A 27,974-nucleotide genomic window follows, 5' to 3' on the forward strand; every position below is an offset into this window, starting at 1 on the left:
CTTTTTTTTTCCAAATTGCTGACTTTTGTTCGTCACTTTGGCTCGCGTAGTGCACGTAGGCAGAGGAACTGAGGGCCTACTCTGATAAAAGGTGTAGAGTGAAGATACTGTGAGCACCCGTACAAGGTGTAATGCTTCCGGAAATTTCCTGCTTCCTGTTTTCTAGGTGAGCAGGGCACAGCCTTGGCCCTCCATGAAAAAGAGACATCTCAATGAGGTGAAATACTGGAAACTTCAGCATAGATATGCACACTCCTCTGGTAGAGGCCGTGAGTCACTATTGCATAGAAACACGTTGGAAATTATTCCCGAAGTCATTCTGCCGGGGAAAAAAAGCCATTCAAATTGATGAAAAATACAGGTCTTTTTGAAAAACATCTCAGAAACAGCTAAAAAATCTGAACATCACTCACCTGCTCAAACGTGCATTCCTGTGCTGATGGAATATTACTCACATATAAAACTCAGGTAGTCAAACATAGATACAACTGGGGTAAATGGAAAACAGAAGCTACTAAACAGCTATGGCTCAGCCATTAAATTAAGCAAATAAAATCTCAGCAAGCACGTATTGCCGGAAGAGGAGGACCTCATGTGTCTTTGAAAATGGGGTGACGGTTGGGGCACGTCTGGCAAAAGCAGGTTTAAATTGCGGACGTTTCCCGAGCAACAGTGCCTACTGTGACGTCACCACGAAGCTCGGAGGTCAGAATGACATCACTGGGTACGTGCCAGTAGTGTTCTCCCGTTTTACTGCTGATCTGAGATCAGTAGGGAAACATCAAAAAAAAATAAAAAATAAAAAAAACTGGAGACAAATTACAGCTGGCAAGCCAAAACCCCTAATCTAAAAATCACTAGCAAATAAATGAGCTGCATACAGAAATGCATGGGTAATTGATTCCAGTGGTTTAAACAAGTATGTTGGTTTATTAATGCAGCGCCGTAAGCCATCAGGGGGAAGGATGGGTGTGCATGTGGAATCTGAAACGGGAGTCTCTCGTGCGGAGACAGATGTCGCACTTGTAATGATTGTAAAACAGAAATCCAGCGTGCGTCTGAGGTGCATGAGCCGTGAGATAGGGGAATTGTGAGGACTTTTGAATGAGCACATAGACACACATACTCCTACATACACACGCACACTCGCACATACACACATACACACTAACAGATGCAGGCACAGACACACACACACACACACACACACACACAGATGCAGGCACATACAGAGACAGACACACACACACACACACACAAACACAGACACACATACAAAGCAAAAGATTCACATACACATACAGACACAAACAAAGCACAAGCAAAGATACCTAAGTACACATACCCTCACAAATCGGTATCAACCATGTTACTGCAGGCATGGAACAGACTGCAGAATCAGTCAGGCTGACAAACAGTGGGAGCACTGCATTGTGGGAAAGGCAGGGGATGCTGGGATAGAGAGTTCCAGACTGGCATAGAAGGAAGGAAATTACCTGCACCAGAGACCAGGACTATAATCTCTTCAGTTTAGAAAAACAGAATGAAATACTTGTCTTCAAAGACAGCTATGCTAAGAGAGCACATTGGCTAACAAACATATAAAGTACTTCTAAACTAATCTTTATAAGGAAATAACATAAAGGCATATATCAACAAAAACATTTAATAATCTCAATCAATGGATCATTTTCATAGTTTTTCCTTTTAGAACATTAAAACAAAAAACAAAACTAAAATATTAATTATATTTATTACTCAGATCAAAAAAGGACCAACAAAATGGTGAAATCAGTTAACAGTGATGCAATCCACTGAATGAAATTCAGGTGGGTTGTGTGCTAAGGTGAGTGACATAGTGATGACCCAAACTCAAGTCCCGCCCACTTCTAGACTGGATTGAGCTTTTGAGGTCAGCAGCGGAGCCAAAGAAGATGAGGAGGGTTATGTGAGAAGAGCCAAGAACCAGTGGACTACACCAGGCTTCTCAAACTTCAGCCCAGGAGGTCCACAGTGCCTGCAGGCTTACATCCATTCCAGGAGGGGGCGCTGTGTTGGCAGGTATAATGCCAGCCCTGGAGGCCCACAGTGCTTGCAGGTAATCTCTAGTCCAGGAGGGGGCGCTGTGTTGGCAGGTTTAACTCCAGTCCTGAAGGCCCACAGTGCCTGCAGGTTTAACTCGTCCTGGAGGGCCACAGTGTCCACAGATTTTTGTGGTTTCCTTTCAAAAAGCAACCAAATTAGGACTGGAAAACAAGGCATGTGGACTCACCAAAAAACCAGCAGACATTGCAGCACTCCAGGACTGCAGTCTGACAGCACTGGCCTTCATACAGAGCAAACAGTGACTAGACTGACTGCCTTTAAAGGAATAAAGACTCCGAGTTATCCAAACAAAGCTATATACTGTAGCATTAATCTGTTTCACATTTCAGCATTACAAGTGCCTACAGAACTTTCCAACCAAGAAAATAATGCTTTAAAAATATTTTTTTAAAAACAGATAACACAACAAGAAGCATTGTTTAAAATATTAAGGTCTGAAGGAGGCACACATGCCCCCCCACCACAGTCACGGGGGGGGGGGGTCCGAGAGTGAAACCAAAAGGGTCGATTAGTGCCTGAACTAGCGGCTTTCTGTTGCATTTTAGTAGCATTGGTCAACCTGAGCAGCAACAGAAGTTGAGACAGACAGAGGTACGACGTTAAGACAACAGAGTTCGACGTGAGGCCACATTACTACGTTACATTAGACCGACCTGCTGCCAATGACCTGCAATCACGGGAAAGATAATCAGACCGGAGTTTAGACCGCGGTGCATCCAATGCTTCATCAGTCACCCAAGATGAAGCTACTGTACCAAACCCTGCACAACCCTAAATTTGGCATCTCTTTCTGGCTGCCCCACAAGCACACAGCGAGCGTGTATATCAGTGGTCTCCAACCCTGGTCCTGGAGAGCTACAGGGTCTGCTGGATTTCATAGTGACTCTGCACTTCATGAATCAATTAGAGCAGTTGATTACACATTTAAATCGACTCACCTGGTGTCTTGGATCTCAATTGGGTACTGACTTTAAGGTGAAAACAAAAACCAGCAGACCCTGTAGCTCTCCAGGACCAGGGTTGGAGACCACTGGTGTAAATGCCAGTGAGGCAGGCCCATCGCCAGGCCTTCACACCCTCAACAACACTGCATTCCCACAGAATGGACTTCATCGGAAAGGCGCTTTTAAAATCACAGCAAATCTTTACTTATGTACAGTAGACGATTAGCACACCAATGTCAGAAAAGGATATGGCACAACATATGGGACGTCCCATCACAACTCCCCCCCTCCGTAAGGCGCAAAAGTCATGTAGCTAAAAATTGTTTCGTTTTTTTTTTTTCTTTTTTTTTTTAAATCAACGTGTTTGTTGTCGCCATCTTGTCACAAAGTACAACTGTCTCTCTGAGACAAGAAAAGGTCCTTCCAGGTACAAAAACTGAAATCCCGTAACCATTTAAGCAGCTTTTAGTGTTGGGAGGGGCTTCCGTTTGTAAGTCTCGTATGTTTGGATTTCTCCAAGTGTGTGTGTGTGTGCGTGTGCGTGCGTGTGTGTGTGTGTGTGTGTGTGTGTTCCCGGAGTTTCAGTTTCAGGTGCCTCGGTGGGCGTGGCCTCGGCAGGGATCCCCAGGTAAGGCTGTCACACGCCTCGAGCCTTCAGCCGAAAAATCACTCAGGTGTAGAAGGCAGCGCCGGTCCACCAACGGGATGGACGTCAGAAGGCAAGGGGGGGGAGGGGGCGGGGCCCGGTGACAGCAGCCGGGGCGGGCGTGGTGGGAAAGTGGGCGGGGCCACTCAGACGATCACGCAGTGGCAGCCGCTCTTGTCCTGGTCCCTGCGCGTGGGCTCCGGTGACGGCGGGCACTCCTGCTCCTGGAACTTTCTGGAACGACAGAGAGCGCTCAGACGGAACTCTACGACTTGCTGAGGAAACACTCCGCGGTCAGCACTTCCTGTTTCAGGCATTTTCATCTTTTTTTGCCCCCCCCCTCCCCTCGGTAGCAGGTAAATGGTGGAGTGGCACATTAAACACACGCGAGAGAGGGCGTCTGCTTTGGAGGAGAGCACATGCTTGGCTTCAGCACTTAAAAAAACGGCAGTGCAGTATAACGGTTAAGGAGTTGGTCTTGTAACCTAAAGGTCACAGGCAGTGTCCCCGGTAGGACACTGCCGTTGTACCCTTGACCAAAGGTACTTAAACTGGCATTGCTCCAGTATATATCCAGCTGTATAAACGGATGCAATGTAAGTCGCTCTGGATAAGAGCGTCTGCTAAATGCCTGTAATGTAATGTAATGTAATGTAAAAAACAAGCAAAAAAAAAAAAAACCAGCAGAGCATCTCTCCTCCTCTTCATCACTCACCTTATTACTCTGACCAGCTCCTGGAAGGCCTGGTCCACGTTCATGCGGATCTTGGCAGAAGCCTCCATGTAGGTGACTTTGAGCTGTCTGGCGAGCTGCTGGCCCTCCTCCTGGGTCACCTGCAGAGAAGAGATCGCAGCCCTGAGAACTGGCAGCCCAAACCTGGCACGCTGCTGCTGCTGCTTTTCCCTCCGCGCTAGGCGCAGTACCGGCAACAGCCTGCCCTCTGCCTGCCAGAAAATGTACTGCAGTTTATGAGATCTCATATCTGTAAGAATGGGACTGGGGGTCCCCAACCCCGGTCCTGGAGAGCTGCAGGGTCTGCAGGTTTTCACCGATCAACTGAAACGGCTGATCGCACAGTTACCTCACGTTAGCTGGGCTCCTTGGGTCTGAACCGTTTTCTGATTTTTAAGTGAAAACAAACAAGCAAGACCAGCACTGGCCAGTATGGATGGTCAGGCGACGCTCACCACATGGCCTACGCCAGAGCGTTGGAAGCGTCGACACTCCATGCCCACGGCCCACCCCCCCCACTCCTACCCCCCCCCACTGTCACCCAGGATGAGCCTTGACTCAGTTAAACTCAGTTATCAGGCATACAGTAAAAAAAAATGCATTTTTACTGCACATGTTGGCTAGCGTCCCGCTAACCCAGCTCTCAACACACAGCTTCCGTCAAAACAGCGAGGGCACGTTTGCGTTCGGCGGTATTTCTAGGACGTTCTGTGCGGCGCCGGTTCTGTCGCCGAAGTAACCTTTTTCGGTGATCGATGTCGATTGACGTCCGCCAGATAAACGCAGCTGAGGTAATGAACCGTGAGAGAGATAGAAAAAAAAAATCCTGCTTCAGAGACAGGCTAAACGCGGGTCGATAGGATTGATTTGACTGAGCATAACCCAATGGACGATACCGCGCGGGTCACTGTGTACTCACCGCCCCGTGATGTCACCAGACAAAGTCAATAAGAGTCAGGTAACCGCTCGTCAGACCGGCCATTACTTTAACGGCTCCACCGTGGCGGATTCGTGAGCAGTCCGGCTAAAATGACCGGCAGCGAACGCAGCAGTCTCCTTATAAGGGACTAAAAAACACGGTGATCTCACAGCGTTTATAGCGGCCGCTCGGCCCGGCTGACGGAACTCTCATTGGCCACAAGGCGGCAGTCTAGAGCCGCCGTCAACTGCGCTGCATTGGCAGAGCAAGCAGACATTCCGTTACTACCACCCACTCCCTGGAGGGAGAGAGACCTTACACTTGCAGGCCTAACAGCTGCCCAGTTTCAGATTAACAAATGGAAACTTAAAAAACTCCCACCTACACCCTTTTCTTCACAATGTACTGAATCACTCAATTTGGGGGGAGTTTTCCTGTTCTGAGAAAAAAAAACAGCTGAACCTACAGGACAGGGGGGTCTCAACCTATATCCTACAGGACAGGGGTCTCTACCCATAACCTATAGGACAGGGGTCTCAACCCATACGCTATAGCACAAGGGTTTCAACCCGTATCCTATAGGACAGAGGTCTTCACCCGTATCCTATAGGATGGGGGTCTCAACCCATATCCTATAAGACAGGGGGTCTTTACCCGTATCCTATAGGACAGGGGTCTCTACGCATAACCCATTGGACAGGGTCTAATACAGTATATAGGCTGTAGAACACAACTATGTGCCTGACTTTAGATTGAGTGAGGTACAAGTCTAGTAAATGTTTGACCAAGGATTACATATTTTCCAGGACTAGCCATGTGAAATGCATTTGTAAGCTGTCCTGGGTAAGCGGGCGTGCTGACTGGCTGAATGTATAATGAGGGAGGGGCATGCACAGGAAGTCTCTCTCTGTTAACGGTCAGAGGTCCTGTGCTGCAGGACGGCCAATCGTCGGCCGCGAAACCCACCTGCCTCTGCAGCTCCAGGTCCGCCTTGTTGCCCACGAGGATCATGGGAAACTCATCTCGGTCCTTCACCCGAAGGATCTGCCTCTGGAACTTGTAGATTTCTTCGAAACTGCAGAGAGAGAGCGGAGAGCGCGAGGCGTAGAAAGGTTAGCGTGCGACGGGCTAGCGTCTTTAATAAGATGCTGCCGATCCAGCATCAGTAACAAATTAATCTGGAAAATCCGGTCATCACCTCCCATGTTAAACACACACGGCAGAACAGACTACACAGCCATGACCTCATGAGGTGCTGGGACAGGCCTTTCCTGTCTGACCGAGGGTGTGTGTGTGTACGTGTGAGAGAGAGAGAGAGAGAGAGAGAGTGTGCGTGTATGTGTGCGTGAGCATGGGAGTTTGCGAGTGAGTATATGTGTGTGTGTGTGAGAGAGAGAGAGAATGTGTGTGTGTGTGAGAGCATGGGAGTGTGCGAGTGTGTGTGTGTGTGTTTTGCTCACTCTCTCTCTTTCTCTCTCTCTCACACACACACACATATCAGGCACACAAACGGACAGCAGTGCTGAAAAGGAGACCACTTCACTTTCACTTGCAGCCCACAGCATCCACATGAGGTACGGGAAGGGGAAGGATTTGGGTGGGTGGGGGTGTACTGTGTACTGTAGAGGGGGGTGAGGGGGGGGGGGGGTGTGAGCGAGAGTGCGGGGGGGCGGCGCATGCTCACCTTCCTCTGTCGGTGACGGAGAAGACCAGAAGGAAGCCCTCCCCCGTCCTCATATATTGTTCTCTCATGGCTCCGAACTCTTCCTGTCCCGCTGTGTCCAGAACTGACAAACAAGGCAAGACCACAATAATCACTCACAGAGCAGCACTGACCTAATACAGGAAATAATAATCACTCACAGAGCAGCCCTGACCTAACACAGGACAGAATAATCACTCACAGAGCAGCCCTTGGCCAAACACAGGCCAGAATAATCACTCACAGAGCAGCCCTGACCTAATACAGGACATTATAATCACACACAGAGCAGCCCTGACTTAATACAGGCCAGAATAATCACTCACAGAGCAGCCCTGACTTAATACAGGCCAGAATAATCACTCACAGAGCAGCCCTGACTTAATACAGGCCACAATAATCACTCACAGAGCAGCCCAGACTGAACACAGGCCAGAAGAATCACTCACAGAGCAGCCCTGACTTAACACAGGCCACAATAGACACTCACAGAGCAGCCCTGACATAAAACAGGACAGAATAATCACTCTCAGAGAAGCCCTGACCTTACATTACATTCATTTGGCAGACGCTTTTATCCAAAGCGACGTACAAGAAGTGCATTTTCCCTGACCTAACACAGTCCAGAATAATCAATCACAGAGCAGCCCTGACCTAATACAGGACATCATAATCACTCACAGAGCAGCCCTGACTTAACACAGGCTAGAATAATCACTCACAGACCAGCCTGGATCTAACACAGTCCAGAATAATCACGCACAGAGCAGCCCTGAGCCCTGACCAGCCAAAATGCACATCCTTTCGAGCACTGCCACCAGATGTGGAGTCAGATCCATTTCAATCAGGAAATGAACGTAAATTCATTCATTTCTCACTGGACAATCATGTGAGAAACACGGCGGGCATTTCAGCATCAATCCACTGAGCTTCAGTCCAGCAGCCACACATCTATCACACTGAGCTCCACTGCAGCTCTCCCTGCCACACAGAAGAGCGTCTGGGGACTCACTGTCCAGGCGAGCGGCTCACATCTATCACATCTATCACACTGAGCTCCACTGCAGCTCTCCCTGCCACACAGAAGAGCGTCTGGGGGACTCACTGTCCAGGCGAGCGGCTCACATCTATCACATCTATCACACTGAGCTCCACTGCAGCTCTCCCTGCCACACAGAAGAGCGTCTGGGGGACTCACTGTCCAGGCGAGCGGCTCACATCTATCACATCTATCACACTGAGCTCTACTGCAGCTCTCCCTGCCACACAGAAGAGCGTCTGGGGACTCACTGTCCAGGCGAGCGGCTCACATCTATCACATCTATCACACTGAGCTCTACTGCAGCTCTCCCTGCCACACAGAAGAGCGTCTGGGGACTCACTGTCCAGGCGAGCGGCTCACATCTATCACATCTATCACACTGAGCTCCACTGCAGCTCTCCCTGCCACACAGAAGAGCGTCTGGGGGACTCACTGTCCAGGCGAGCGGCTCACATCTATCACATCTATCACACTGAGCAGCTCTCCCTGCCACACAGAAGAGCGTCTGGGGGACTCACTGTCCAGGCTAGCGGCTCACATCTATCACATCTATCACACTGAGCTCCACTGCTGCTCTCCCTGCCACACCGAAGAGCGTCTGGGGGACTCACTGTCCAGGCGAGCGGCTCACATCTATCACATCTATCACACTGAGCTCCACTGCAGCTCTCCCTGCCACACCGAAGAGCGTCTGGGGGACTCACTGTCCAGGCGAGCGGCTCACATCTATCACATCTATCACACTGAGCAGCTCTCCCTGCCACACAGAAGAGCGTCTGGGGGACTCACTGTCCAGGCGAGCGGCTCTCTCGTCGATCACACACTGCTTTGTGTACGAGTCCTCGATCGTGGGGTCGTAGTCGGTGACGAAGTAAGACTGGCGAGACAAAAGAAAACAGAAAGTCAAGGACAGCAACAATCCGGCCCGTTCACATGGGCTGCAGACCACACCCGTGACAGATACACTGGTGAAAGGTGCACTTGTTAAAGCAGATGTAGGCTACGGGGAGTGCTAATTCGCTAAATAAGCCTGGGCTCATCTTTAGCACCTCAGTGGGTACACTTATTACTAAACCGCAGACACACCACATGCACACACACACTCAACACATACACACCCACTCTCACAAAACACACACACACACACACACTAAACACATACACACACACTCTCACAAAACACACACACTCAACACATACAACACTTTCAAAATTCAAGAGAAAAGGGGAAAAAAATGCACATTGCACAGCACTGGGCTATGACACATTTACAGCACAGACAAATTTGCTGACCAAAACCGCAAGCAAAAACACAACACCTCCATGAGCCCTCCCAGTGCCCCCAGTTCCCCCCCCCCCCCCAGCACCCAGCGCTGGGGGACGTGGACCGAGGAGAGAACCCCAGGGCACTTTAAACAGCGTAAACGGAGCGTGGCAAAGCCAGGAAGAGCAGCGGACGGGACGCGTTAAATGAAGCGTGACAGCAGCGCAGTCAGAAAGCAGGCCTGCCGCGAGCCGGCGGTGTTCACTCCGAAGGGCCGTCGCCGGGTGGGCGGGTCTTCGCCCTTACTCAGCGCTTTCAGTTTCAGCGCACGCTTTCGATTGGCTCATGGTTTTTTGCGTGCGATAGAAGATATTTCACATACGCACAGAAGCTTCTGACAACCTGTCGGCTTTTCGGTGGCCTCTATGTACCCAAAATTCCACATCCTCCCCCCACCCCTAACCTCCACCCCTGCCCCCCCCCCAAAAAAAAAATTACCTATTGGGGGACTGTTATGCCCCGACTCTTGCACTTCTCATTAATCTGATGCTGGTGATTTAAAAAACTAGGCCTTTTCTCGGTTTGCACCCTTTGAAAGTTGCTCTGGACAACAGTGTCAGCTAAAGGTCTAACATGTGAATGTAAATGTAGGAAAGGCTCTTAGAGGCAGGAGGCAGGAGGCTCCTCCCACAAACTGAATTGCAGCCAGCCTGAGGAAGGAAGCTCCACCCACACACACACAGGGCAGCCAGCCACAGCCAGTCCAGCCAAGCCAAGCCTTCGGGGTAATCATGATGTCACAGTAAGGAGGAAGGAAGCTCCACCCTAACACAGGGCAGCTGTCCAGTCAGGCTTGCAAGGCAATTATGATGTCACAGAGAGGAAGGAAGCAAGCTCCACCTACACACAGGGCAGCTAGTCCAGGCAATTATGATGTCACAGAGGGGATATTCTCACCCCACCCTCTTTGGAACCACAGACTTTGCTGCATCCCTACACCCCGCCCATTGAATCCACTCTTTTTCTCCCAACCACTTCCCTATGTTCACTCTCAGAGCACTGAGAGAGCCTGAACATGGACTGGGGCTGAATGCTTTGCTATCACCATTTATAAACGGTCTAGAGCTCAGCACAACAAACACAAGCTAGCACATTTGCACTTTCTGCTGCACATCTGTCGCTTTCAAAAGGGAAAACAAGCGTGAACGTAGGCGTGCAATAAAATTCACACACCAATCATGTACCCACTTCCTTGAAATGAATGCATCCACACATTTATCTTTCAGATCTGAGACTGATTATATCATTCCTTAGGCACTGTATGAGTCCACAAACAGAACAGTTTCAACCAGATGTATGTAAACAGCACAAATGAACAGTTCACAATAAGATAAATCCAACTTCTTAGAAATCCCCTAAGTGGTTAATTACCTCAACTTGCTGGTAACATGCAATCCGATGCTTGACAGCGGTCCAAAGTTAAGCAGGTCATTGGCAGGTACAGTCAGGGGAAACCTAAATTAAAGTATTTTGGCTAGCTGGCTTTGGTTCTGTGGGGGTGGATACAAGTCCACACAAAAAAGCACTGTCCCAAAACACTGTCCCATGCTTCACTTTGGGAATTTAATTTGCTCGGACTCACTTTTTCATAATCCTCTTGGATCCCCTCCAAAACAATCTGTCCGAGAAACCTCTGGGGTACACGTCCCCCCCCCCCCCCCCCAAACAGAATTCAAAAATCTACCGAGAGATTAAAATAAACCCAAACTGCACAAATCCAATTTCCCACAATCCGTACTTGATCAAAGACCAGAAAAACTGAGAGAAAACGGGGACGAGTCGTAGGAGAACAATCACATCTCAATCAGGCCTGAGACAGCAACTCGGGGGCACCGCAGATCAGACCACAAGCACATGCATTTCAAGACGCTGCGTTATGACGATGCCCACAGTGACTTGCATTTACTGGATCCATCGTGCGAAGTTCGAACCGCTGCCTCCAACACGGAACATCTACCTCTGCCACAGCTCAGGGGCATGACTAACCAGCTCAAGGGGACTGCGACCGGGAATCAGCCTGACAGTATTTCTCAACATCGCCCGCGCTGCGTGGAAGGAGCGGGGGCTTCTGGGAAGGGACCGAGCCGCAGTCGGTGATGTCGCCGTACCGTCCGAACGCAGATGACCTCGCCACTGAGCTCACCGGCACGGCCAGGCGTGTCTGTTAAGGCAGATGAGCATCTCCTGCCCAGAGCCACTGCCATCCAGAGTACCCCCACCACCAGAACATACCACCCCAGAGTACAAAATGCACCCCACCACGATCCCCACCACCAGAGTACCTCCCACACAATGCCACCCAGAGTACCCCCCAAATGCCACCCCAAGTACCCTAAAAATCCACCCAGAGTACCCCCAAAAATCCACCCAGATACCCCCACAAATACCCCAACCTAAGACACCGTACCCCCAAAATACCACCCTAGAGTACCCCCTCAAAATGCCACCCCAGAGTACCCCACACAATTCCACCCCAGAGTACCCCACAAAATACCACCCTAGAGTACCCCACAAAATACCACCCTAGAGTACCCCCTCAAAATGCCACTCTCTCTCTCCGGTCCCAGGCCAGGACCAGAGGACATAGACTAAGACAGGGGTGGAGTCACAGCATAAACAACCAGGAGCACCACCAATCATGGTGGATACTTGCCAAGGTCCCCGGCAGTATCCAGGAAGCACAGAGATATGGTATCTACCAATCACCATTGGTGTCCTGTTTCCTATTACCAGCGTATTTGGTGGAGCTTGATAAGTGGAGTTCCTCTGCGGTTTCTATGTGAAAGGTAACAACACCAGCATTTACAGCCCTACCTCTATATCACTATCCTTCTGCTAAATTACTATCCTACTACAATATTACCATCCTAATCCTGTATTACTACCCTGCCTCTGTATTAATATCCTACTCCAATATTACCATCCTAATCCTATATTACAACCCTGCCTCTATATTACTATCCTACTCCAACATTACCATCCTAATCCTATATTACTGCCTATACTACAATGTGACCAGGGCTATATGGACGGTGAGTCAAAGCCAATGGTTAGTGAGCATTGAGTATTTATGAATGTAAACCGCTGGTGCCTTTGGTAGTACTCCATAAATCACCACGGCAGCCACTTAAGATGGCGTGTAGGGTGCGGTTTACACAGCCACCGTTACCAGTTACCCGGACGACAGCAAGAGCAACACTCAGATCGCTAAGTCTCTGAGGGCCTGGGGTGGCAGAGGAGGGAGCCCTGATTGAATCTCTGACTCCGCCCCAACCCCCCTCCCCCCCCCACCCCACAGAATGGCCTGCTGCCCAGCAGCCAATCAATGGCCTGGCCCCTCTCCAAAAACGGAGCCCTGCCCAATGACCCACAGCGGGCCAGAAACAAGTCGCCAAAACTGCGCCAACACATAATTCAATTTCCCAACGACATCCCCCCAACAACCACCCTACCCTCTTTTGCACCGAGTCCAAAACACCTCATAGTGTGTCACAGGGGCACCACAAACATAACAGCTTTACAGCTCACTGTCAGCAGGACGACAAGAATCAACAGGCGTGTATGATGCAGTGATGACAGAGCTAAAGCTCTCTCTCTCTCTCTCTCTCTCTCACTCACTCTCCCTTCCTCTCTCTTTGTCCCTGCCCCCCCCCCTCGTCCTCCCAGACATAAATCTGCATAACCCTGCAAAAAACCTTCAACGGGTGTGACATGTATTAAAAGTGTGGCCAAAATGGAGACTCGGGCTTTGAGGGTAAAGTGTTACAGGGCTGAGAGAGGATGGTTGATGCAAACGGGTGAGTGTTGGTCTCCGTGGCGACAGAGCTTTGGTTGGCCTGTGGCTGGTGAGTTTCGGTTGGTCTGTGGCTGGTGAGTGTTGGTCGGCCTGTGGCCGGTAAGTTTTCGTCTGTTTGTCTCATGCCTTTGTGTGGCACCACCACAGCGTGCTGTTGGGGGGGAAGGGGTGGAGGGGCGGTAAAGCTTTTTCGATTGCAGAGTTAAAGACTGCTCCACGTGCGCGACCCTCGTCCGTTTGAAGCCCCTCGGGGACAGCGTCCAGGGGGGGGCAGAGATGGAAAGACTCAAAGCGCCCGTCCTGCTGACGTACCTGACCTTCAGGCCCCGACCGTGTGGGAGGTCTCCCCGGGTCACAAAGGGAATGGCTGAACAGACTCCGCCCCCACACCCTCTGCATGGAGCACTCAGCCCCTATGGTCTGAGGGGACCATGTGACCCCTGAAATTTGCCTGGAGAAGGCTGCTCAGTGTATGAGACTGTGAGTAATGTGTATCTTTGGGAGAGATTGTGAGAGTGTGTGTGTGTATGTTTTTGTGTGTGAGCATGCGTGTGTGTGCGCGCATCTGGTGTGTGTGTGTGCGTGTGTGCATCTGGTGTATTTGTGTGTGTGTTTATCTGGTGTGTGCGAGTGCATCTGTGTGTGTGTGCGGCTGGTGTGTGTGTGTGTGCATGTGTGCATCTGGTGTATTTGTGTGTGTGTTTATCTGGTGTGTGCGAGTGCATCTGTGTGTGTGTGCGGCTGGTGTGTGTGTGAGTACATGTCTGTGTGTATGCGTGTGTGTTTGTGTGTGCATGTCTGTGTGTGTGTGTGTGTGTGTGTGTGTGTGTGCGCGTGCATGCGAGTGCGTCTGTTTAAAGAGCCGTATGTTCAGCGATGCTCGATGGTGTAACTGCAGTGCCCCACCTGGGAATGAAACATCAAACCTGCAGCCAGCTGCACAACATTAAAACCACAGCAGTGCGGCGCAGCGCAGCATTATGCAGGGGTACGGTAGCATGTGCGCAGCGTAGCCTAGCAGCGCGCTAACGAACAGACCACAGCCACAGCCAGCTCGACACAAAACAACGCTCTGTGAGCGCTGCCCAAATCATTCACAGTTTGTGGGTGAAAACTGAGTTTACCAAACATGACTCGTCAAAATGAAGTTAAAACCATCGACTCATCATTTAAATGCTTGTTGCTGCAGCGCAGACAGGTGTGAGCTCCTCTCACTTCGCGTGTGAAAATGGACTCTCTTTTCTAAAGGCTCATTAGGCTCAGAGCAGTTCCAGTAAACACAACACAAAACGTGGCTTACCAGACAATACAGGGGAACAGGCCAGATATCACTTCCCCACCACCGTGGAAAGCGAATCTGAAAATTAAGAGGATATATCTGGAAATTGGTCAGACTTCCTGTGGTTAGTAAGAGAGGAACCTCAGACAACAGCTCTGGTGAGAGAAGAAGAAGAAGAAATGTGTACTTAATAAAACGAAGCAGCGCATCACTCTGATAGGCCCTCGCGGCACTGAGCCCTGCGAAATCTCACGCACGGCCACGCAGGAGGTGCCACGAGGTCACAGCAAAGATGGAGGTGGAACAGACAAGACGCACGCGCGATAATGAAACCCCCAAACACGCTGTAGTGTGACTGTGGTCTGCTGGGGGCCCATGTACCCAGACCAAATGGTTCTGATCTATGACTCTGTAAGCATTCAAGCAGATTGCAGGAATTAAGCAAAACGTTGGTCTTAAGAGCAAGCTGAATAAGCATGCTGGAGCAGGGAGTCCGTGGGTAATACAGTCCTTTGGGCAAGACATGTGGCATCTGGAAACATATGGGAGTTCCCCCCCTAGGCAGGTGGGAGATCAGATCAGCGCTTTTTAGCCAATCACAGTACACTACACACAGAGACAGGACCAATCACAGTACACTACACACAGAGACTGGGCACACCCATGCTCAGGAACTGATGGCTCAGCTCACCAAAAAAATCACACACGCGCATGAGCCCGCGTATACGCGCACACACACACATATGCACATGTACACACACACGCACGCACACACACAGAAATCTTTTATGAAGGAACCAATGCCACACCCCCCTTCCCCAGCTCTAAGCAGAACTGGAGAAACCACCCAGCTGTACTTCCTCACCTGTTGCCTGCCTGCACTATTCTCACAACAGGTGTGCCTCTCTAATGAACCCAAACAGGATCAGCTGTCCCAAACCAAGCCACCAACCCCCCCCCCCCCCCAACCGCAAAACAGCAAGGGGGCGGACATCCCAGACCTGTGACTGGCAGCCGAGGCATGCTCACAGACTCCGCCCCTCCCATGGGGGCGGGAAGAGGCCTGTCCCACAATGCACAGCTGCACAACTTTCCCCTTTCCGTCATGTCTCCTGCTCAAACTGATTATGATTCTGACTCTTGACTGCGTGGGAGGCAGTCCCCTTACGAATTAAAAGAATAAACTGTGTGATTGCATAACTGATAATATAATGGATGAACAGGTGCTGTAGACCACAGAAAGGCCCGAACAAACGATGACAGATAGCCCTGGAACATCACCAGCAGGGCTGTGTAGATGAATCACCACTCTCGGAGCGGTCTGACTCATCTCTCTGTGGACTGAGCCGCAGCAGCAGCGGCAGCAGGAGGCTGCACAGAGGGGACCGTAAAACGGTCACACGACCGCCTTCCCACAATCCTCTCTGCCGGCGCTCACAAGGCTGTGTGCGCGATGGGCCTCGTGTGAACAGCATGTGCTGAATGCACTCTGAGGAGAAGCATGCGCAGTGCATGAGTAGGATGCTGTATACGCATACTGTACATGCAGGCACTCGCGCACTCAAAAATAGAAATACTTACAAGCTAACACACACACACACACAGAAAATCAATATGCTTGCTCATGCCTATGAAGGTAAACTTGCCCTTCGGCAGTCAGCAGCGTTACACAAAGAAGCATTTAATTTAGATTAACCACTTAAAACCTCCACATACACAAAGTGCCAGCTCCATAGCAGAGGCCATCTGAGGTCAGCCCTGTTTTCACACAAAGCCATACAGGCTGCTGATCAGACAGGACAGATTCCCATCCCAAACAATTCAGAGCTTCGGCAAAGACCCTCCAATACCACAATGGCATAAGGGCCTAGCCACCACTGCAGTGCACCAATGGCAGGCACTGGCACACACCTATTGGCTAAATTCAGCTCCTTTAAAAATATGATGATAAACACGGACCTCATCGTCTCACACAAACTGACAGCAAAGGTGATCAGCCGCGTGAGCTAGCGTAGCCTTCCCGCTCAGCCGCGTGAGCTAGCGTAGCCTTACCGCTCAGCCGCGTGAGCTAGCGTAGCCTTACTGCTCAGCCGCGTGAGCTAGCGTAGCCTTCCCGCTCAGCCGCGTGAGCTAGCGTAGCCTTACTGCTCAGCCGCGTGAGCTAGCGTAGCCTTACTGCTCAGCCGCGTGAGCTAGCGTAGCCTTCCCGCTCAGCCGCGTGAGCTAGCGTAGCCTTCTGCTCACCGCTAGCTAGCGAGTAGCTAGCGCGTGAGCTACTTACCGCTTAGCCGCGTGAGCTAGCGTAGCCTTACTGCTCAGCTGCGTGAGCTAGCGTAGCCTTCCCGCTCAGCCGCGTGAGCTAGCGTAGCCTTACTGCTCAGCCGCATGAGCTAGCGTAGCCTTACTGCTCAGCCGCGTGAGCTAGCGTAGCCATTCCCGCTCAGCCGCGTGAGCTAGCGTAGCCTTCCCGCTCAGCCGCGTGTGCGGGCTTAGCCCTACCGCAGAAAACTCACAAACTACCTCAGTCAAGTGTTTATTCCTTCTGTTAAGTGCTCGTAAGTTTTTTTTTTAAATTTAAATCAAATACAGTAAAATAGACATGCTGTAAACACAACTTGGCAGCATGGAATCCCTCAGGTCTGCTCTCAGCCCTTTGGTTTATACTGAACTCAGCAGGAATGCGCCGATTCTCACAGGATTAGACTATAGCAGGACCACGCAACCAAAGCACCTTCTGCAGACCCAGCCCAGTTTTGCTGACCATTTATTCCGTAATATTGCAGAAAGAAATGCCAGTATCCACGTATGCAGATGACCCCTGTGCCGTCTCCTTGTCTCACGCCATTAAGAATCTCCAAGAGTCATTTCCCTGCAAGTTGAACCGTACAATCTTTAACCGGTTTAAAATTCTGGGAAAACCAAGGCAGGTTATTTTTCAAGGGCACTCTCCTAACTTCGTATAGAAAAAAAAGTGCAGATGGTTACACTGGCACATTTTAATCTAAAAAAAAAACCCTTATTGGCAAACTTCCAGTCAATCTCTGCAGATTCTTTTAACAGGTTCACAAAATAAGTCCAACCTTTGGTCTTATGATGAATTAATTTCTTACTGTACTCAGACCCAATTCAGAGTTAGGTAAAATTGCTTTTAATTATTACACCCCTTTGAGCTGGAACCATTTAATTCCTCTTAGTGATTTCAAATCACAAATCCATTCTTTAAAAACTGAAACTTGCGCCTGTTTTGCATAAGCGTTTTGCATAGCTTAATGTGTGTGACTGCTTTCATTTGTGCGTCAGAACTTACTGTTTATTTATACCATTTTACTGTTTGCGGAGATTGTGAAAAAGGTAAAATCAGTATTTTATTTTAATTTTTTGTAAGGCATTCCTGGATTCATGATAAAATGTATGTCTTTCAGTAGACAATTTCAAGTAGTCATCTATGATAACAGTAAGCAGATAACCAAAAATACAGACAGTGTCCATTGCTGAGTCAGTATTCCTGCAGCGATAAGCTCCTCTCCTCCAGGAAGTGATTATCTGAACGCGGCGACATGATCTTCTCCGACAGGAAGTGATTATCTGAATGTGGTGGCATGATCTTCTCTGACAGGAAGTGATTATCTGAATGTGGTGACATGATCTTCTCTGACAGGAAGTGATTATCTGAATGTGGTGACATGCTCTTCTCTGACAGGAAGTGATAATCTGAATGTGGTGACATGATCTTCTCCGACAGGAAGTGATTATCTGAATGTGGTGACATGCTCTTCTCTGACAGAAAGTTATTATCTGAACGCGACGACATGCTCTTCTCCCGACAGGAAGTGATTATCTGAACGCGACGACATGCTCTTCTCCGACAGGAAGGGATTATCTGAACGCAAGGACATGCTCTTCTCCGACAGGAAGTGATTATCTGAACGCAAGGACATGCTCTTCTACGACAGGAAGTTATCTGAACACGGCGACATGCTCTTCTCCGACAGGAAGTGATTATCTGAACACAAGGACATGCTCTTCTCCGACAGGAAGTTATCTGAACACGGCGACATGCTCTTCTCCGACAGGAAGTGATTATCTGAACACAAGGACATGCTCTTCTCCGACAGGAAGTTATTATCTGAACGCGACAACATGCTCTTCTCCGACAGGAAGTGATTATCTGAACGCAAGGACATGCTCCTCTCTGACGGGAAAATAAAAAGAACCCCCCCCCCCCCCGCCTCTTTCCTAAGGCCCCAGGCTGAGCCCCTTGTTTGGGAGCAACAGCTAAAAATAAATAAATAAAACAAACTAAAAAAAATAAAACCAGAAAACATTTTTCCGCACACCGACATTTCTGAACCTCATTCTTTCAAAAGGCCCCTCGCGTGGCTCCACACTGACATTTTCACTCTTGACGTGAAAGCTGGCCTACTTTCTTTTTTTGCGCGCGTGTGTGTTTGTGCGCGTGTGGTTTACATATGAACAAGAGGTGCCGAAGTCTTTTTTTGAGCAGCAGAGACGTCAGAGACGCACGGCGTCTATAAACAGGGCGCCTCGAGAGAAGCACGAAGCCGTCTGAAGCGCCGAGCGTGCGATTCCAAAGCAGGCCGTCCACCGCGCGCGCAACGTCAACACACCTGCACCTCTTTCACTCAGTTTTTACTCCAGCCTGCGCGGGGCGTCGAAAGGTCCCGCCGCACAAGACTCACGCTCTCGCCTGGCGCGCCCGTTTCGATCGAGGAAAAAAACACGCTCTGGTGACACGAACGTGACACGTCAGGGTGAGAGGAGGGGGGGTGACGGCTCAGCACAGAGCGCTGCGTGTCGCCGGAGCAACGTGCCAAAACCCCGCCAAACACAGCGCCACAGGAAGTCCGAAGCCAACTGCCGAACTTGCTAATTATGCAGTCGAGTTTTTCAGTGTTAACAGGAGAGCAGTGGTGACCATACGCCATTACCTCTGGCCAGTGACTTCAGCATCGGACATTTTATATGCATGACACCTGCACATGCATGAAAAAAAAAACTTTAATTCAGATTTGAGACAACAGGGCTAACATGTTTCCAAGAAGTCAGCTCCTGGTCTGAGATGAACGTCAAAGATTACCACGTACAAGACATGGTAAATGGTAAATGGACTGCATTTATATAGCGCTTTTATCCAAAGCGCTTTTACAATTGATGCCTCTCATTCGCCAGAGCAGTTAGGGGTTAGGTGTCTTGCTCAAGGACACTTCGACACGCCCAGGGCGGGGTTTGAACCGGCAACCCTCCGACTGCCAGACAATCGGTCTTACCTCCTGAGCTATGTCGCCCCCTAAGACATGATTACACTATTCTCATTGAGAAGAATTCTTATTGATGAGCATGCTTCGGCCTAGCTGGGTATTTTTAATCACCTGGTTAGCCTGTAAAAACGCACGACTCGTGCAGAGAGGACGGCCGCCGGTGAAACCGGTATAATAATAAGACCTCTCACCGCCGAGGCCGTGCGCTACACTCAGCGTGCGAGGCGAGAACACGCGACCCACCGGGGGTGTAATAATAAATCTGCAGGTGCTTATTTATAGTGCCCGTGGGGGGAAAAGTGCGCTTCGTACCGGCGCTTATGTCACCGCTTTAATTAACCGCTACCATTCCGTTACCCGCTGAAGAAAGAGGGAAAAACCGGAGGAGAAATACAGCAGGGCTGTTTTTGGCGCGCGTGCGTGTGTGCCTGCGTGCCTGCGTGCCTGCGTGCCTGCGTGCCTAACTGATTCATTATGGGTAATTCACTTGTTTCCAGGGCAGGGAAATAAGTGACACCCACCCCCCCCCCCATCATAAAGCTTTTCCTGAAGATACTGCGCACTGGCACCACACACATACCGGTCAGTGCAGAAGCATTCGGACGGTGGCACAAGTTTTTTTGTTGCTTTTGGCTCAGTACTCCAGCACATTGGATTTGGACTGAAACAACGAATATGATCCATGTATAACAGAGGGCTGTAATTACTACACGGACCACCAAATATGGACGTAAAAACCCTCAAAGTAAAGCTGACAGGCTGAGCTTTGAACTCACATTCAGGGTTTTATTTCGTACCCAATGAATGCTGGAGTACCTAGCCAAAACAACAAAAACTGTGTCACGGTCTCAAAACTTCTGCATTTAACTGTACCACTGTCATAATTCATTACGTATACCTTACTATACTATATACTTACATGTCACAAATGAAAAACAATGTATTTTGATTTCACACAATTAAGAAGAAAACATTTTATTTTAAACAGCCACTCATAAATCCAGTGAAGACAATGCTCAGAAATGTAAAAGTACATATAAATTTAAAAAATGTTTTTTTTTTTTTTTTTTTTAAATCAACCCATCCTTTCTAGGGAGAAAACATACACCCAGGTATGAAGTCACTAAAGGAAGTCAAACAGCCCTCTGTGCACCTCCTTATTCTGCATATTTTATCAGGGCACTTTTACCATGTCAGCCTTGGCAAGACTGATTGACAGACAGGGTATGCCACACACTGACGGGCATGGATGACTCCGGAAACGCACATCACCATGACAGCCGAACAACTACACATCAAACCGCCAGACACTCCACCTGCGATCATCCAGCAGTCCCATCATGCACCCGCCTAGACTGCACATTCCACCCCTTCTGTGTTCCACCATAGATATTTCACACCGGATACTCGGCTCCTGCGTTCCCTTCTGTCCTCCCTGTTTCTTAGCGACAGGAGGCTCTGGTTGATAACACTGTTGGAGTTTCACATTGCTATATTAGGGCAAAAAGAAGGTCACAATATTGCCCTTGGTCCTGTCCCATAATGTATCAAATCAGTAAGTCTAGAGTAAAGGGACTGCACATGGGGCAGAGCATCTGGGTGTCATACAGAATCTGTGGTTGTGACCAGGGCTCAGCTGCCTGTATGCAGTACTGACAGGTGGACGGGTGCAAGAGTCTTCTTCCTCATCCGTAAATGCGACACCTCAGCTACAGCTGAGTAATTGAGAGTTCTGATGTAATGCAAACGATTACACCGGATGACAACTGCACAGTCTGTCAGCACATCAGCACTGACAGCTACACCAAGCAGGACTCCAATCACCATGATCCCGTGTGCTTTTCAAAATGTGGAAAACCCATCAAGGCCTGTTACTTCTCCCCATATCAGATTCATTTTCCACTGCAGGGCAGAGAGCGGTCTTTCACAGCATGACCACAACCGTTATCATACCATCAGCTTAATGCACACGACCCCGTGAGGCTAAACACCTTTAACTACGGCTGACCTGCCATACATCATCCATACCACATCGGCCAATCACTGCAGGACACCGGAATATGGAAAACACAAAGAGCAATCATGGATTTGCCATTAAATTGTGCTTAAGGGATGAGCGGCGAAGAAAGGAAATGACCCGTCTCATTTATTTATTTTTTGTTAATGACGCTCTGAGCACAAACACAACGAGCTCCTCGGGACTGAGCCAAAGTGCGGAAGAACGCCAAAAAAACGCTCTCATATTCCGCTAAGAAAGGACAGAACCAGAAGAGTCAGAATCATTTTTTTTTCAGTGGGAGTAAACCTTGCAGAAAGGTCGCAGGTGGAGAGCCGGTCCTGCTGTTTTGACTGCTGGAAGGAAGCTCGGAAAGGGCTGTTATGTGTTTAGGCTCGGCGAAGTTGCCCGGAACATTCTGTCAGAGCACCAGCACTGTGGGAAATCTACAGGTGTTGACACTGCTGCCACCCCCCCCCCCCCCACCAACCCACACCCCCCCCCCCCTCCACACACACCCCACGGCCCACCTGACATGCAGCTCCAATCCAGTTACACACTCAGTCAGCGGGACAGGTGACCCATCCACCCCAACACCTGAACGCACACCTGTCTTATCGCTTATATCTGAAGAACAAAGCTATCCTGTTTTTAAACTACCCTGGACAATGAAGCTTTTTTTTGTTTTTACTGTATTGCCCATGCATGAATATCAGCAAGGGTAGTTTGCGCATAGATAGCAGGACTGTTTTCCCCTCTTTACAGGCACAGTTAAAAATGTGTTGAATGGCCATGTTCTCTTCCAAGAAAAGATTACACTAAAATAGAAATGGCATTGTTTGTCTGGTATATCAGTGGTGCTGGCACAATGTGTGATGTATGAATAAGCCAAATAAAGCATGTTAAACTCTCTCGCCAAAAACAGATTAAACATTCCCAACCTGGACAGTGTGGTCTTGGGTCTATTCCTATTTCTAATCACATTGGTTCTGGAAATGCAGGGGGGGTGGGGGTTCGTGTAATTTTGAGTTCCATAATTTTTTCCCTCCAGACTAACTGAACCCACACAATGCCTGCTCAGATCTAATCTGCTTTAACATGTATATATGGAAAGCTTTAACTCTTTTTGATGATGGCCCATATCCCTAGAAGTCTTCAATGTAACGTTACTAACCATCATGTTCAATCACATGACAGAAGATGTTTTGTTTGGAACACTGGTGAAAATAAATGTTTTCTTTGTAAAATTCAGTCAGCAATTGGCTGGACTCTTGCTTTTGTCCAAATGGTTAGCGTATTACACATAAAGTACTAGACATACTAGACGTAGGAGCGCGTTTTATAGACAAACTCAAGCTCCAGCCACAGGGAGAGACTGTAGGAAGGAAGTAGAACTCCGACCAGGAAAAGGTTAAAAAAACAATAAAATAAAAAAAAGATGAAGTGTCCGCAACAGGATTCATCCGTCTGCAGGCACATGAATCTGACAGCTGAGCACAGCAATAAAAACACCTCAGCTTCCCATAACAGTGTGAACAAGCAGACCCAGCACAAGAAAAAAAAAAAAAACCTCCATGGAGCCATTGTACTCACAGAGATTAATATCGATTAGTCCCCAGCTGATGAATGACAAACACATTTTCCATCATTCCTGGAAAACGGGTCAAAAGCTCTGACCTACAGGTTCTGTTTTTCTGTTTGGATTTTCTTGGCCTCCCCCATCCCAGGTTGAATCAGCAGCACGTTGCCCAGTCGCTATCGGACGAGTCACAGCCATGTCGTCACACTTCCTCGAACCTGCTGAGTCACTCACGCCAGCCAATCACATCACCCGGACCTGCAATGTCATTACGTGCCAGCCAATCGCATTACCTCGAACACTGCTGAGTCAATGCAAGCGGGACCCTCTGTGTCACTGACCCTCATGTTAATGACCCAGAGTTCTCACATCACGGTGAAGTCACCATTCTAGTCCGATGGGGATTTGGGAAGCAGCCGTAGTCTCCGCAGTGCGTCTGTACTGCGGAGCCAAAATGGCTGTCCTCTCTGGGGGTTTAATCTTGGTGGTTCCAGTATTACGAAAAAAAAGACCAGAATCAAAGAGGATTTTACATTTAGTTTAGACCTTTCCTTTGCAAACACTAACATTCATTTCTGCTATTCGGAAGTGTGTTATTCCTCATGACAATATGCATCACTGTGGTACATTATCCATACAGCCAAAATGGTGCATATCACAATAAATAGGTTCAGCCCATAAGCGTGTGTGCGTGCAGTTTCCAATACCAAGCTGCAAAGCTCTCTCAGTACATCCTGGGGTTAAGTGGCCTGACCGACTGCTCAATAGGGTAACCTCTTACCCACACCGACTCGGTTAGGTAACTTTCATAATGACGTGCAGCCCAGAGTTAGCGCACACAGTTCATTTAAAATAAAAATGAAAATATAAATATTACAGGGGTTTCACATTAACAACACAGATATGCAAAGAAAGGGGGGGGGGGGGAATAACACGGTGATACTAAATTATTTCCATAAACTGACAGCCACACAGAGCCCCCCCCCACGCCTCTCCCTCCCTAAAAAACACAGGGGTGAAAAAAAAAAAAAAACACTGACCAAGAGAGTGAAACTAGCGCCAGTATTTTTCCCGTACACACAGAAAGAGGCCCAGAGAGAATAATCACCACTCTGAACCCACTTCCTTTTTCCAAAGAACAAAATTCTGGCAGTTTCACGGTCATTATCCAAACAAGACTCAGATGCGCCCCTTCCCTCCCCTCACCCCCCCCCAACCTCCCCCCCCCCCCACCCCACCCCCACCCCCCCCGCCCCTTTAAAAAACACATGGCCTCGAGTGGGAAAAACCATGCAACAGGCAGCTGTGCGACTCATGCTAGGGCAGAAAGATCTGGAAACATCTGGAGAGAGATGAGGCCTCTCCTCTTACAGAAGCAGGATCCCGTTCACAACGGAACATGACACGGTCAAACGGTGGAAAACGAAATCCACGACAGGACACTGTGGGAATTCAACACTTCGGAGGCCTAAACTGCAGCTGACATGTATGTTGTATCAACTAAAATAAATAAATAAATAAATAAATAAATAAATAAATAAAAGGTAGCTGAGCTGGGGAGGAGGAACATACTGCCTGAGATGAGACAGTGCGGGGTTTCAGCAGCTCAGTATGGTCAAAGTTAAACCTTATGAGCAACGGCCCATTATTCACTCTGCCCCTTGTTGGGTGAGGCTGTGAATTCACAGAGGAAACGGCTGAAGAGCTACCCCACACCAAATTACCCCCCCCCTCCCCCCCCAAAAAAAAGGTAGTGCCAACTCTTCACAATCTCCTGACCCCTCTCTTACAAGCCACGCCACCCGGTGGAAATGCAGTTGACTCGGGGCTCTTAGAAAGCCAGCAAAGTGTTTTACAAGTGACCGACTGGCACAGATTCATTTATGTGACGGGACCTGATTTTTGGGTCGTTGCACACGGCAGACGCGAGTAGTATAGCTATTTATCAGCGAGGAGGGACACTGCGAAGGAACAAGCCAACTCAGCCCCTCAGCTCAATTGTGGAAAGCGTCCGTTCGAACACTCAGCCATAACCAGTTCACAGACAGAACTGCACGTGCCAACTGCAGTTCAACGCATTACCGGTCAAAGAAATATCATCAGTCAGGTGAGGACAAGTACACAGATAAACAACGCATCTGCTACCAGATCCATCGCTAATGCCTGTCCAGCATATACTCTCGCATGATGGGACATCTGAATAATGTGTAGTTATACGGCGACTATTCGTCAGTTTGTAACTCCAATACAACAACAGCACATTTCTGTGTATTCTGACGGATGCCCATACAATAACCATCAACAAGATGAAAATTAAAGACATGTTGGCTAGCGCAACATGTACTGTGGACTGCCAAATCTTTTATGCTGCGCGTCTGCAGGCAAACGATCGGCTTGCGAAGGGTTGTAAGGGCCGAGCGTGGCTCAGTAATCCTTCACAGCTAACATAAACGGTATAGATTTAATGGGCTTTAGCAAAACCCTATTAGGAAACGTGGTTTGGAGAACCGCGGCAGCCGTTATACTACTGGCACGTGACGCAATTTGCCGTTTCTCTGCCACGTTCGAGATGGAAAGAGACCCAGATCCCTCCATTAAAGATGAAAGAAACCATTTGTCTCCTTTAACTGCCATTGAAGAGGGGGAAAGGGGACTCATTAAACAAACTGTTTCCATAAGTGGGTCTGCGAAAGCTGATACAAGTGGCTATCTGCCGTAATACGCGTCTGCGGCAAAGTAGCCTACAGTATGACAACTGGGGAAAGGCTGTTTCCCCAACAGCTGTTTTTAAAGCGCAGCTGCTTGATGCAGAAACAAGTGGAATTGTTCTTGCAAAACCACGAATGTCCCTTCGTGCCCTACTTCAATCTCCAACCCCTAAGTAGGCTATTCGTGTTACTATACAAAGGTCACGGCCGCAGAACTACATGTATTTCAATTCGTTCCAATTTCAAATTCAAGAAGAAAGACACATTAATGGCGATTGCACGGATTCATTTAAATGAAATATTGTTCATAAGCAAGTTAAAGCCTGCCTCATAATAGACTACATTATTATAATATTAGTCAAAGGCAATTTGTATTTTTACCAATATGTTTTGGCACACGAGCGTACAGTATTGTATGAGCTTAACGCCACTGATATTATGTGGGTGTGGCACTCCTTAACTTGTGATTTACAAAAAACGCAGAAGCCTATAAAATGACAGAGTTAACAACGGAATTGATGTCGCGACTAAATATAAACTGACCCTTAAAATATTTTCGACTGTAGAGAGTGATTTAGAAGAGAAAAACTTTTTTTGCCGGTAAAGGTCACATTAGGCAGCTCTATAACTGCGCATTTGAAATGTAACATTTCATAACACTACGATTTCCCGACTTGTGTACTAGTTATATTGTATCCTTCTCCACATGAATAGACAATGCACTAGAACAAAAGGCACTTGTAGGTCTAAGGTTTCGCTTTAACAACTGTTTACACAAGAATCGCCAGACCCTAAGGCAAATGTTTTATGTCAAGGTAAATAAAAAAAATCTCCACGTCTCCCTGTCTAGAAGTTACAAAAACACGACACACTTGTTGAAAATGTTAATGACAAATGCAACTAGTAGGTCTTCCTTCCATAATCGCACATAATTTGCATAAACTCTTTTTTTTTTTAGAATGGGAATTTAAGAGGGTTGTTTCGCGTCGTTCTCGCTTTAGGAACATGCGCTGATCTGTCGGCTTTGAAACCCCTAACTGCCTATACACGAGTGAGCAGAGCTGGAGAACAAACGGCAATCACGTGAAAACCAGAGCACAAGCTAGTGAATTAACACTTCAGAAAAAGGCAAAGGAATCTAGTTAAATCTTTAAATCTTATGTCACACACATAGGCAACCCCTGCGATCGCGTAGTCTACGCTGTGCTCGACTTCGAAACTGAACGATATTTAAAGGTGAGCGACTTCGCACAAGCCCACACCATGGACCAAAACTTTTGTTGCTGTGTGCTCCCCAAAATAAATCTTCGTGTTTCATAAAGCAAGTCTCAGAAACAGGGGCCTAGAGGCCACCATTCAGATTTCACCCAATGCTCCGTTTATGAAGCCCCCCTCTCCCAGCGTGAGCTACACCCCTCTCCTGGATTCCCACACATTCGCCTGCGAGTGCTTACTGACCTGGATGAATTGGATAGTTAACGCTGACTTCCCGACACCGCCGCCTCCCACCACCACCAGTCGATACTTCTCCTGCACCGAGCCGTCCTTCCACCCAGCCATCGGGGACAAACGACCGCACTCGCCGCTGTTCTTACACCAAGTGAGCGGATGCCCACTACCCTGAATGACAGGCCTTCAATCGAACAACGCTACGGAAGAAAAAAAAAACACGCGTGTGTCTTCTTTAGTTACAGTAGGCTACAATCCGTACAGAATCAGTATCGCGGAATGGATTTTCTCGGTCTCAGAAAAAAGTACACACAGCAGTCTTTGCACGTCTGCCTAGTCCATACGCCCTCCTGCGAAAACGCCACCAACTGCAACGCTGTGAACAGGACGCGAAGCAGACACGGCGATCAGTAATTACAAATGGCCGGCGCTAGAGGACCTTGTCGAGGTTTCGCCGCTTTTATGAATATGC

General features: G+C 48.6%; 1 protein-coding gene across 3 annotated transcripts; it reads right to left on the minus strand.

Annotated features, from left to right (window-relative positions):
• Positions 1 to 1,650: 1,650 nt before the first annotated feature.
• Positions 1,651 to 27,974, minus strand: LOC135241950 (ras-related protein R-Ras2-like). 3 transcript variants are annotated; one of them, XR_010326178.1, is made up of 7 exons: positions 27,512 to 27,974; positions 8,882 to 8,969; positions 7,033 to 7,135; positions 6,315 to 6,423; positions 4,412 to 4,530; positions 3,135 to 3,930; positions 1,651 to 2,961 (listed from the first exon to the last, which is right to left on the minus strand). XR_010326178.1 is itself a non-coding variant. In XM_064312754.1 (7 exons), exons 2-7 carry the CDS (start codon positions 27,611 to 27,613, stop codon positions 3,843 to 3,845), a joined length of 609 nt encoding a protein of 202 aa, XP_064168824.1. In that variant the 5' UTR covers positions 27,614 to 27,702; positions 27,816 to 27,969; the 3' UTR covers positions 1,651 to 3,842. The 3 variants fall into 3 exon arrangements, 2 of the variants coding, with proteins under 2 accessions (XP_064168824.1, XP_064168825.1); XM_064312754.1 differs by having other exon boundaries at positions 1,651 to 3,930; positions 27,512 to 27,702; positions 27,816 to 27,969; XM_064312755.1 differs by lacking the exons at positions 8,882 to 8,969; positions 27,512 to 27,974 and adding an exon at positions 8,063 to 8,169 and having other exon boundaries at positions 1,651 to 3,930.

This window comes from Anguilla rostrata, chromosome 16 (genome assembly GCF_018555375.3).
Source record: "Anguilla rostrata isolate EN2019 chromosome 16, ASM1855537v3, whole genome shotgun sequence".
NCBI lineage: Eukaryota > Metazoa > Chordata > Actinopteri > Anguilliformes > Anguillidae > Anguilla > Anguilla rostrata.

What these genes read in the sequence shown, in the direction of transcription:
- LOC135241950 (XM_064312754.1), bottom strand. Translation starts at nt 27,613, where the DNA reads ATGGCTGGGTGGAAGGACGGCTCGGTGCAGGAGAAGTATCGACTGGTG. An exon ending in GAGAGCCGCTCGCCTGGACA is followed by an intron (nt 7,136 to 8,881) that starts GTGAGTCCCCCA and finishes CTTGTTTGTCAG; the next exon opens with TTCTGGACACAGCGGGACAG. An exon ending in TCCGTCACCGACAGAGGAAG is followed by an intron (nt 6,424 to 7,032) that starts GTGAGCATGCGC and finishes CTCTCTCTGCAG; the next exon opens with TTTCGAAGAAATCTACAAGT.